This window comes from Arvicola amphibius, chromosome X (assembly GCF_903992535.2).
Source record: "Arvicola amphibius chromosome X, mArvAmp1.2, whole genome shotgun sequence".
NCBI classification, from domain to species: Eukaryota; Metazoa; Chordata; class Mammalia; order Rodentia; family Cricetidae; genus Arvicola; species Arvicola amphibius.
In genome coordinates, this window is record NC_052065.1 from 16,182,645 (window position 1) to 16,195,231 (window position 12,587).

Below are 12,587 nucleotides of genomic sequence, written 5' to 3' on the forward strand. Positions count from 1 at the left end.
GATATTGTCAATAGGATTCATCTGTTTTTAAATTTTATTTGAGCTATCCATTTTTCCTGGATTCACCTATTTTTATTCCTCACTCAGGCAACCTCAGATGATGGCTAGTTTTTGTTTTGTCTTCTTGACACAAGTTAGAGTCATTTGAAAAGAGGAAATCTCAAATGAGAAAATGCTTCCATCATCAGATTGGCCTGTAGGGCATTTTCTAGATTAGTGATTGATTTGGGCGATGCTACCTATGGGCAAGTGGGCTTGGGGAGCAAGCCTTCCTTCATGATCTCTGCTTTAGTTCCTGGCTTAATTTTTCAGCCCCGAGTTCCCTTAGTGATGGATTGTGACCTGGGAATTTTAAAGTGAAATAAACTTTTTTCCTATCCCAAGCTGCTTTTGGTCAGTATTTTAACACAGCAATAGAAAACCAAACTAAGGTGATTGTACTTATTCTGAAAGTTGTGAAAATTGGGTCAGCTGCTATTAAAGTACAGTAAGAAACTATTACACCTAGAGTGTCTTTGCTTGCTTTTTAAAAACTTATGTGTATGCCACAGCACACCTGTGGACATCAGAAGACAGCTACAGGGACTGGGTTCTTTCCTTCCACCTTTACATGGGATCTAGAGAAAGGCTTGTGCAACAAGTGAGCAAGCCTGCTTGCTTGCTTTTTGATACAGGCTCTCACTACATAGCCCAGGGTGGCCTGGAATTGAGTATGTAGGCCAGGCTGGATTCACACTCATGATCCTCCTGCTACACCCACCCCCCACTTCATCCTCTTTATAGGATGACCATTATGATAGACCCCGAGATGAATATTTGCTATACAGATTCTAGCTTAAAGTGAATTACACAGAAGTGGGATAGTTCCCTTGGGTCAAACCCCCCAAGGCTTGTTTTTCCTGATTGCATCTTGTTACTTAAAACCCTCAAGTTTCAAAGTTTCCTAGGGGCGACCATTCCAAGTCCAGTTACTCCCAGTGAACGCACACACGGATTCTTTTCATCACATCGGTTTCCAGGATTCATCACTGCTATAAGAACTAGTAAATACTCTACGAGTCAGTCCCTGCATGTATGGTCAGGTTCTGCATATACTTTATTCAAGTTTTGCCTGGCCAAATTTGTGCTGCTGAGAAGCAGCCTAAACCACTTTCACAGGAAAGTCATTATTTCTGATTGTTAGCAAGTGTTTGACATGCATTCTCACCCTGTTCCTCTGACCCCAGTGCTTTAACCCCTGTGGATTACAAAAGGTGTGTGTGTGGGGGGGGGGGGGATGACTAGAACTCAAGGGGTGGAGCCTCTATCCTTTTACGGGAAACTACAATCCTTTAATGCGCCTGCGAGGCTCCCACGCCCTGGGAAAGGTTCCTATCGATTTGCTCTGTGTTCCGCAGCTCTTTCTGGCTGCAGGCAGCCATCTTGCTTGGAGCTTGAGACAGGGAAGAGAGAAGGAACTGGTGACACTGGGCTCAGGGCCGCCCCGGGGGCCTCGAGAGCCAGGGGCAGCCCCGGAGGTGGTCCTGGGTCCTGGGCTCTGGGCTATGCTCTAGGGTCACAAAAGGGAGGGCAGAGGACAGAGGGCTTGATGGGTGGAGAATGTCAAACAAGACTTGCTGGGTGGGGGAGGGGCGTTGCTGAGGCAACTGGAGAGGGCGGGGTCATGTCTGAATTGCTGCTGTGAGTCACCGGAGTGCTGCCCAGGAAAGGCAGGGCTGGGGTGATGACCATGCTAAAGACCCAGTGGGATTTCGCGACATCACCTGTGTGGAGGGACTTCGTGTCTATGGCAACTGTCACCTGGTGGAAGGGGCGGAACTAGATTTCCTCTGCCTGCGACGCCGGCATTCCAAGCCCTTGTCCTGCAGGCTCCCGCAGGCAGACGCATCATAGAAGGAAGCCAGGGAATGGCCGCGGTGTGGCAGCAAGTCTTAGCAGTGGACGCGAGGTGAGGCGTGGGGTTGGAGCCCATGGGAGCGGAACCTACTGTGGTGCATGAGCAATGGCGATCGGTGAGGCTGGGCGGAGAACTTGGCTGGTGCGGCTGCGTGAGCATGCGCAGTTAGCTTGGTGTCTGATTCCCGCGGTGAAGTGACCCGGCCAGAGAAGTTTCTAAAGAGCATGCTGGGAAATGCTGTTATATATGGGCATGCGCAAAAAGTCTCTTCGCGTGGGTAGTGGAAGTCAGACCGGTGACTTCCTATCTAGCTCTTATTGCCTGTCCTTTTCCCCAACTTTTCTTGATACCACTACCCTACTATTACCCAATTGCTATCCCATACTACCTGACCCTAACCTCCATTGCTGTACATTGCCTATCTGACGTTTGTCATCATGCTAGACTGATAATATAGTTGGCTCCGACTGACCCCAGCAGAGCTGCAGATTGACTATATTATCTCCAGATTGACCTTTTCATCATACCCGTTATTAATCAGAATCACCCCCATCACAGTACGATCACTCTTAACCATCCCAATCACTGCCAAACACCTCATTGCACTACCCTATGCCTCGAGCTGATTTATTCCCTCTGTCCTGTGCCTGCTGCCTGCCCTGCCTCCTGGACCCTACAGGTACAACGCCTACCGCACACCAACGTTTCCACAGTTTCGGACCCAGTATATCCGCCGGCGCAGCCAGCTGCTGCGGGAGAATGCCAAGGCTGGGCACCCCCCAGCACTGCGTCGGCAGTACCTGAGGCTACGGGGCCAGCTATTGGGCCAGCGCTACGGGCCACTCTCGGAGCCAGGCAGTGCTCGTGCCTATAGCAACAGCATTGTCCGCAGCAGCCGCACTACCCTTGACCGAATGGAGGTGAGCTCCTGGCTGCACCACCTGCCACATATCTCCTCGACGTCCATAGTTACCACGGCCTTTTGTCAAACACGGTGATGTACAAAAGTATTGTTCCATTGTCAGTAGAGGACTAAAAGATAATATAGCAACTAAGTCAATAAACATAAGGGGGCTGGAGAGATGGCTCAGAGGTTAAGAGCTCTGGCTGCTCGTCCAGAGGTCCTGAGTTTAATTCCCAGCAACCACATAGTGGCTCACAACCATCTATAATGAGATCTGGTGCCCTCTTCTGGCCTGCAGGCATACATGGGGGCAGAATGTTGTTTGCAAAATAAATAAGTAAAACTTAAAGAATTTTAAAAAGTTAGACATGATAAACAGATAATGAATTAGAAAAACACGGAGCAAGTCAGATTAATGAGTTGATAATTACAATGGTAAAGTAGGGAATGCTATGATAATCACATAAAATGGACTTAGGAGACACAAAGGAGTGAGAGTTTGGTGCAGGGATGTAGTTCAGTGATAGAGGGCTTGTCTAGTATGTCTGAGGCTGATGGTTCTATTCCCAACACAGCAAAGAAGAATGTGAAAAGTCACGGGCTGGAGAGATGGTTCAGAGGTTAAGAGCACTGACTGCTCTTCCAGAGGTCCTGAGTTCAATTCTCAGCAACCACATGGTGGCTCACAACCATCTGTAATGAGATCTGGTGCCTTCTTCTGGCCTGCAAGTATATATGCAAGCAGAACACTGTATATGTAATAAATAAGTCACTACTTTGAGCTAAAGGAGGAAGCTATGTTTAATAGGGAAGACTTCTCTGAGGAGGTAACAGTGAAACCTGACTGAAGTGAGAGACTAATTCAAGTGGTTTCCTGGGGGAAAATAGTTATTCATTGTGAGGAAAACATGTCTGTACTAAGGATGTGTTGAACAGGGCAAGGAGAGAAACAGGTGCTCGTGAAGAAACTTTTGAAGCAAGTGAGCAGTGATAGTGGTGGCAGGTGCCATGTGTGGTGAGAAGGGATCAGGTCTGGTCATATTTTGAAGGCTCCAGACATCAGTGGTTCTCAGAGACTAATTTCTCTTCTTTTTGAGACAGGATCTCACCATGTAGCCCAGGCTGGCCTCAGATTCACCATGTAACCAAGGCAGGCCTTGAGCTCAGTGATCTTTCTGCCTCAGTTTCCCAAGTGCCAAAATTAGAGGTATGTACCATCCCTGACCCTGTCTTGATTGCAGGACTTTGAAGATGACCCTCGAGCCCTGGGGGCCCGAGGACACCGCCGATCTGTCAGCCGAGGCTCCTACCAGCTACAGGCACAAATGAACCGTGCAGTCTATGAGGACAGGTACATACCTGAGGCAGGCAGAGGGTGGAGGTTCCCGAGGAAAAGAGGGGCCCTGGGATATGGCAGTCTAAACACCCACACCTACCTCCTATCGCTCCCTACTTCCTGTTGGGGCTCAGGCCTCCCGGCAGTGTGGTACCCACATCGGTGGCAGAGGCAAGCCGGGCCATGGCTGGGGACACATCGTTGAGTGAAAACTATGCCTTTGCAGGCATGTACCATGTTTTTGACCAGCACGTGGATGAGGCAGGTAAGCTAATGGGTGGTGGGACCAAACCAAACATTTGTTCAAACAGCTACCCAAGGCACCTGGCACCACACCTCAGAAGGAGAAATTACCACTCATAAAACCATTAGCAAATGCAAAAGCCCTCTGCAAAGTGCTCTGCAAAGTTGTTATTTTAGGTACTGCAAAGAGCCACAGAAACTCAAGAGAGCCCTCTTTAGCAGACTACCTGAGCTCATGAGTCACTTGGAAGAGTTCAAAGCCTTTGCTGATGATAACTTCCTTGCAGAGGGCATAGTGGACTACACTGTGAAGGGTTTTCAAACCCCTGAGAGCTGATTATTGTAAAGTACTCAGTAATGTAGTGCGAGCTTTTTTGCATTGTTCAAAGTGCTATTAAGATTTAGAGAGCATGTTGGCAGTAGGCGTTCTAAGGTTTACAACTGCCTTTGACGGCCAAGGAAAGTCCTTTGTGGAGGCTACCATTCCTTGTGCTCAGTAAGTATGTTGACTCCCTCAAATGGCTCCTTGGCATTTGCAGTCCCAAGGGTGCGCTTCGCCAATGATGACCGACACCGCTTGGCCTGCTGTTCACTGGACGGCAGCATCTCACTGTGCCAGCTGGTACCTGCCCCACCCACTGTGCTCCATGTGCTACGGGGCCACACGCGTGGTGTCTCTGACTTCGCCTGGTCCCTCTCCAATGACATCCTTGTGTCCACCTCCCTCGATGCCACCATGCGCATCTGGGCCTCCGAGGACGGCCGCTGCATCCGTGAGATCCCTGACCCTGATAGCGCTGAACTGCTGTGCTGCACCTTCCAGCCCGTCAACAACAACCTCACTGTGGTTAGGCTCCAGGACACCTGCTCACCAAGGGCGGGCATGCTGGGTCTAGAGCTATTTGGGGGCACCAGAGTATAAGGTTTAATACCCCCAAGTCCTATCACAGCAGCCTTGTGGTCAGACTCAAAGGGAAACAGACCAACAATAAGCACAGTTCATGGTCAGGGAAGGCCTTGCTGTAGTAGATAGACTTCTGGGCTAGGCGGGGGGTCATGGCTCTGGGATTCCTAGGGTCTCATCACCACAGTCTTACAGTTTTCTGTCTACAGAAGCAGCTGCTAGGGAGCAGGATGATGGGGCTGAACGCTCATCTAATCTATCAGGAGCAGCCCTACTGTGGTCAGACTCCAGGACAGACTAGGCAGAGGGCAGAGGAAGGACATGGAAGGTCATGGCATGGGGGGAGTTGAGATAGAAGGTAACAACAGGCTATGAGTGAGCTAGTGCTTGGGGTTCTCTGGCTCATTTCAATGGTAGCAGCTTGTGGGCTTCAAGAGGGGGCAGGCCAGGGTGCAAGGAAAAGATGGAAGGGTATTATAAGCCCAAATTTTCAGACTGGCCAAGAGGCCTATTGTGGGCATATTGGGGGGTTAGCTAGGAAGTAGGAGTTAGGCCTGGGTCACCTTCCAGTGTGCCTGCCGCAGTCCCACTGTCTTAAACTCAAGGAAGGACTAGATGGGTCAGAGTGATGGTGTACGTGTTCCACTCACAGGTGGGGAATGCCAAGCACAACGTGCATGTCATGAACATCTCCACAGGCAAGAAAGTGAAGGGTGGCTCCAGCAAACTGACAGGCCGTGTCCTTGCTCTGTCCTTTGATGCCCCTGGCCGGCTTCTCTGGGCAGGTGATGACCGCGGTAGTGTCTTCTCCTTTCTCTTTGACATGGCCACAGGTAGGCAGGCCACAGACCTATGTTTTGGTGCCCTTTTTTGTATTCTCCCCGGACTCGGTCCTTGTCCTCACCTTTGCCTCCACTGATTCAGGGAAGCTGACCAAAGCCAAGCGACTAGTAGTGCACGAGGGCAGCCCTGTCACCAGCATCTCTGCCCGATCCTGGGTCAGCCGGGAAGCGCGGGACCCCTCACTGCTCATCAATGCCTGTCTCAACAAGCTGCTGCTCTACAGGTGGGTTCCTCCCCAACCGGGGCCATCTGGGCCTACAGGGCCCATCCTTCGATCAGAGTGGAGGAGCAAGGCCCATCTCCATCACATTCATTTCACCAAGATGATGAGAGTAGAGGTGGGGACGTAGCTTAGTGGCAGAGTGCTTATCTATCCCCAGAAACAGACGCACACACATAATACATAGTACGGTGATACATGGGCTACAATGTACATAGTGTACAATGTCATCATATCAATAGCAACATAAATAGGAATAACAGTAACGAGCCCCTACATGAACATTGCTACGGCCAGACCCTGTTCAAGGCACTCCATACATATCACTGTATTTAATCCTCACAACAGTCTGGGAAGTAGTTACCATTATTGTCTTCATTGTATAGTTAAGCAAACTAAGACGAAATACATAAAGGACTGAGAAAGTAACTCAGTGGTAGAGCACTTGCTTAGCATGTATGAAACTATGAATTCCACTCCCAATACTATAATTAAAGAAAAAATACCAGCTCTTTGTTTTGAATTTTTCACATTTATTTATTTGTGTGTGTATGTGAGTGCTCACATATCATGGAGCATATATGGAGGTCAGAGGACAGTGTGTGAAAGCTTGTTCGGTCCCTCCATGCAGATTCCAGGAATCAAACTTGTCAATCAAAGTTGTCAGACCTGACAGCAAATGTCTTTACCCACTTGAGTCCTCTCTCCAGTTCCCTTTCTTTTTCTTCATTTGGTGCTGGGAATTAAATCCAGAACTTTGTACATGCTAATAAAACTCTACCACTGAGATTCACCCACAACCTATATTATTTTGTTATTTTGATTTGGGAACAGAATTCATTCTTCCCACCCATCTTTCAAAAATGATGCTTTTTAAAGCTGGACATAAACTCACGCCCTGCTAGGCATAGTGGCGCATGCGTTTAATCCCAGCACTCGGGAGGCAGAGGCAGGCAGATCTCTGTGAGTTCGAGGTCAGCCTGGTCTACAGAGTTCCAGGACAGGCACTAAAAACTACAGAGAAACCCTGTCTTGAAAAACAAAAACAAAAAAAAACAAAACTAAACAAAACAAAAAATCCAAGGGGCTGGGAGATGGCTCAGCAGCATTTTAAGATGTTGATCTTATAGATGACTGAGGTTCAGTTCTCAGCATTCATATGGCAGCTCACAACTGTCTGTAACTCCAGTTCCAGGGGACCCAGCACCTTCTTTGGTCTGCTCCAGTACTACACATTCACAGTGCATAGACACACATGCAGGCAGAACACCCATATACATAAAATGAAAATAAATAAAATGAAAAAAAAAACATATGCTAGGGGTGATGATATACACCTATGGTGCCAGCACTCTAAGGGCTGGAGCAGGAGGATCACTTGAATGCCTGAGTTCAGAGATGGCTTGTCCAACATAGTAAGACTCTGTCTTCTAATGCAAAAATAATTCATGAACATTGTAAATATCTCAGATACAGGATTCAGAACATAAACTGCCCACCACTAGTCATCTCCCGAAGCTTAGGCTGTACCCTAACCCTTTCTTTTGCCTTCTCTTCAGAGTGGTGGACAATGAAGGTACCCTGCAATTGAAGAGAAGCTTCCCCATTGAGCAGAGCTCACATCCTGTGCGCAGTATCTTCTGCCCCCTCATGTCCTTCCGCCAGGGGGCCTGTGTGGGTGAGTGCTCAGGAGCAGGGGACCTGGGTAACTGGGAAGAAGCAGAGGCCAGTGTAGCTGCCAGTCTGGCTCCATCATCATGACTTCCTGGGTCTTGTGCCCTAACAGCCTCATACCTAAACACTTTAGACATGGAACCACAGACAGCTTGGGAACTTCATAGCTGAGACACAGACCCCACACTTCCTAAAACCTCACATACTACCCACAGAAGCAAAGGAGGCAGATGAACTCCCATTTGGGGATGGTTCCTTTTAGACTACCCAAAGCTACATGAGGCCCTCACACCTCATAGAACCTCAAGGCCCTCCTACTAGGGACACCACAATAGCCTTCTGATGCTCTCTCCCTCTCATCTGGACAGTGACAGGCAGTGAGGATATGTGCGTTCACTTCTTTGATGTGGAGCGGGCGGCCAAAGCTGCTGTCAACAAGTTGCAGGGTCACAGTGCGCCTGTGCTTGACGTCAGCTTCAACTGCGACGAGAGTCTGCTGGCTTCCAGTGACGCCAGTGGCATGGTCATCGTCTGGAGACGAGAGCAAAAGTAGGGTTCTGTCAGCCCTGCACAGCCCACTGTTCCCTCCTCTCCGGTCTTGTGTTGTAAATAAAATTTCTGTGGTTGTGTTGAGGGGCAACTCCCAGGTCTCCCACAAGGAGGCACTAGGGAGTACTGAGCCCTCCAGTGGATTAGGGATGGCTTCCTCAGTTGTGCAGTAATGTGTTCATCCATTCAACAAGCCCTGAGTATCTGCTGTGATGTGTCACGTAGTTGTGCAGTCAGTAGACAGGAATGAGAGTACCAACTGTGATGTCAGGAACTGTTCTGAAAAGGAAGGATACTGCTGTGGCCTCAACCAACAGAAATCCTGCCCTTGTGGGCTTGCATCCTAGGAGGGGCAAGCATTCGGTAGACAAAGTACAGCCATTCCTTGGAGTATAATTTGCTTTATAAGTTTTCAACTTTTTGATCTTACAGTGCTACAGAACCACACACATACACCCAGTCTTGTTTTCTACTTTCAGTATGGTGTTCAGTAAATTACATGAGCTAGTCAACATTTTGTTATAAATTAGACTTTACATTAGGTAAGTTTGCCTACCTGTAGAATAATGTCAGTGTTCTGAGCGCATTGAAGGTAGGTGGGGCTAAGCTAGGGTGTTTGGTAGGTTAGGCATGTTAATGCGTTTTCAATTAAGACAGATTGGTTGGGGTATAACCCTATCTCATCGAGAAGCATCTGTATAAAAGAGGATAGTTAAAGATGAGTGGCGTGAAGAAAAACAAAGGGAGGGAAGGAGATGAGGTTGCAGGAACGGGAGGAGTGGGAGCTTCTTTCAGCAATGTCCTCAGGAAAAATGTTCCTGACAGGATGATGTTTTAAAGATCTGAATGAGCCGGGCGGTGGTAGCTCACGCCTTTAATCCCAGCACTCGGGAGGCAGAGGCAGGCGGATCTCTGAGTTCGAGGCCAGCCTGGTCTACAAGAGCTAGTTCCAGGACAGGCTCTAGAAACTACAGGGAAACCCTGTCTCGAAAAACCAAAAAAAAAAAAAAATAAAGATCTGAATGAAATGAGAGAGGTCATAGTGGGGTAAAAGAATATCCTCAACAGAAAGAAAAGTTAGTGCAGAGGCACCGAGACTGGAGTGTGTCAGAGGATGACCAAGCCGAGTGTGACAGGTGACATTAGACAGGGCTTTAGGGCTTCTTGGACCATGGTGAGGAGCTTGACTTTTCCTGATCCTGAGTGAGGGAGGTTGGAGTGTGGGATCAGACAGCCATAGAGAAATTAGGAGAGGAATGTTGAGTTCAACCCCAGGGGCTTCATCAGATTAGGTTGTAAAACTTCCCAAGATGACAGCTTCTGTGTGGGTGGACCCCACACTTATCTGTGGCCCACAAACAGGGAGTAGAAGTGGTGAGTTCTTTGAGTTCTAGGTTAGCACGCAGGCAGCCATGGACTCGGGCTGAGCTACAGCCCCTGCTGTGGTGAGGAAGAAATAGAAAATCTATCTGTAAGTTCACCCCTATCTCCTCCCATGTCCTTCCAGGGCCCCAATTTAAGTCCTGGACCAGGTCAGAAACCAAATGCTAATCTCTAATATTGGGTTTTAGCAAGGAAATAAGTTCTAGACTTATTGTCCATAATTAGAATCATGAAGTGCTTTCCATTTGAAGAATCACCAGGGGCTCTTAGAGCTAGCTCATCCTCCCAGATTCATATGCTGCTACTTTTGCATCAGGTGGAACTGCGGCTAACATCTTGGGACCTCAGAGTCACCAACCTAGAAGCACAGTGTTGCTGAGCTGTGGAACTAGCAGCAGATCTTTGATGGAAGAAGATAATTCCTTGTTTGTTTAATCTGTTTATTAGTGTGATCACTTGTAGCCAAAAGCATGTCTGGCTCCATCAGACAGATCTTAGGCAAATGATTATGAGATAAGGATATCTAAGTGAGCTGGACTGGCCATGTTGTGTCAAAGTCGTGTAAGTGTGCCAACATTCCTAATCCAGCTTCAGGGTCAGTGATTTCCTATGAGGACTGTACAATACAGCTGAAAGATACAGGGAAGTGTACCAGATACCAGTTAAATGCTGATCTTTAAAGAGACCCTCCCAAGACTAGCAGTTCAGAACTGTGCTAACTGTTTCCTGTACCAGACAGATACACGGCTTCAACCAAGCTCTATAGGTAGCAAGATAATTGGGGGAAATACCAGTTTTCTCTAACATCCGTTTCTTCATGCTCTCCATTTTCTTTAATGAGTCTGGTTTCTGAGTGATTAATGATGAATTTTGTTTGCATGATTTTGGGGGTTTCCTCCTTGTAAAATTTTTGAGGTGGCAGAGTTGACATTCCACTTTAAAGTCCTCTTGGTGACACTTTTGACTCACAACCTAAAGGAAACTAAGCACTGAGTAAACAAGGAAGAATAAAAATAATGTTATTGGTCAAACTTGGGCCTCTCTTCATTCGTCTGTCATCACTGTGCCTCTGATTTGACATCAGAATTCTGTTCCTCTTTCCATCATCAATGCTGCTTTACTTTCTTTTCAAATCTAGTCCTGGTCTACACCCTTTGTCTGATTTGGACCCTGGGTGTTTGTCAACTGCTACGCTAGCAAGAGCAACTCGGGGCTAAGCCTGGAGCCGAGCATTTCTTTATTACCCCACTGATGTGTACCAGTAGTCACATCTGAAACCCGAGCTACCAACAATTGTCTGCTGATCTGACTTTGAATTTGAATATGGACTTGTGTTAGTTTTGTGCTCTGATTATTATCAACCTTAACCACATATCTGGAACTCTATTATTGTACCATCAGTTCCCTTAATGTTATTTGTTCCAACCTCTATACTGACAGTAAAAGACCATGTGAGCCAGTCTTAAGCCCAGGCCTCTGCCAACTATTCAGCCATTACTATGTCTCAGACCTGGGCATTTGTTTAGTTTTGTTTCTAGGGAAGGAGCCCAGACCTGCATGCTTAGCAAAATTTATACCACTGAAGCATACACCTGTTTCTGGGCATTTCTTACTGTTTCCTTCACCGATTCCTATCTACTGTGGCCTCAAACTCGAACACTGTTTTGAGATAGTCTCTGTGTAGCCCAGACTAACCTCTAACTAATGACTATCTTCTTGCTTCAGCCTCCCAAGTGCTGGATTACAGGCATGTACCACCAGGCCTAGTCAGATACTTTAGATTATTTTTTGTTTCAATTTAAAATAGTTTTTACTTTATGTGTATGGTTGTTTTGCCTGTATGTATGATGTATGTGTGCCATTAATATCTGGTATCCACAGAGGCCAGAAAACGGTGCCAGATCTCCTGGAACTGGAGTTACAGACACATTTCTAGGCCACTGTGTTAGTACTGGGAACCAAACCTGGGTCCTCTGAAAGAACAGGTAGTGTTCATAGCCCGTGAGCCATCTCTCCAGCCACCAGATACTTTTACATTCTACTGTTGTTGTCCGTATGGCCTGCGCTGAGACCTGGACCTCTGTTAATGCCTCTACCATCAGGACTTCTACCTTTAGCTTCAGTTTCTGCCAGTGTCATGGTATTCTAGACTCCAACTTGGGACGCTGTGGGTCCACTCTCAATACATCTTTCCAAGACCACTGAATCCAGACCTGGGTTAACTCGTGAGCAATGGTCTTCAGGTCTAAAACCTGAGAACTCGAGCCTCTTAGTTTTTCCATACTCAATGCTTCTGGAAGCTCAGGAAAGTAGTCCCCTGTTACTTTTTAGATCTTCCCTCCAACTCTGGCCTCTATTTTCTCTGTTTTTCTCCCCACTGCCCCATGGCCTTTCTTTTTTAAATTGTTCTTACTGTGCCACTGGCGTTTATTTTCTATTCCTCTGTAACTGCACTGATCTTGAACCTGAGGCAAAGTCTGTTCCTCTTGGCATGCCTCACACTCTTGTGTCTGTTAACTATTCCGTGACCTTTTCTCCTAGGTTCTAATCCTGAACTCCTCCAAATTGTTTCACCATTGATGCCCTTTTAGTATTAAGTATTGAAATTCTGGATGACTATTCTTTGGCTCAGTC

The 12,587-nt window shown here is 47.4% G+C and overlaps 1 protein-coding gene across 2 annotated transcripts; it reads left to right on the forward strand.

Moving 5' to 3' along the window:
* Positions 1–1,314: 1,314 nt before the first annotated feature.
* Wdr13 (WD repeat domain 13) lies at positions 1,315–10,984 on the forward strand. Of its 2 annotated transcripts, XM_038317118.1 has the most exons (10): positions 1,315–1,948; positions 2,577–2,817; positions 4,043–4,152; positions 4,272–4,402; positions 4,920–5,227; positions 5,937–6,117; positions 6,209–6,350; positions 7,907–8,025; positions 8,390–8,570; positions 10,270–10,984. In XM_038317118.1, exons 1-10 carry the CDS (start codon positions 1,908–1,910, stop codon positions 10,283–10,285), a joined length of 1,470 nt encoding a protein of 489 aa, XP_038173046.1. In that variant the 5' UTR covers positions 1,315–1,907; the 3' UTR covers positions 10,286–10,984. The 2 variants fall into 2 exon arrangements, with proteins under 2 accessions (XP_038173046.1, XP_038173047.1); XM_038317119.1 differs by having other exon boundaries at positions 1,316–1,948; positions 8,390–10,984.
* Positions 10,985–12,587: the final 1,603 nt, after the last annotated feature.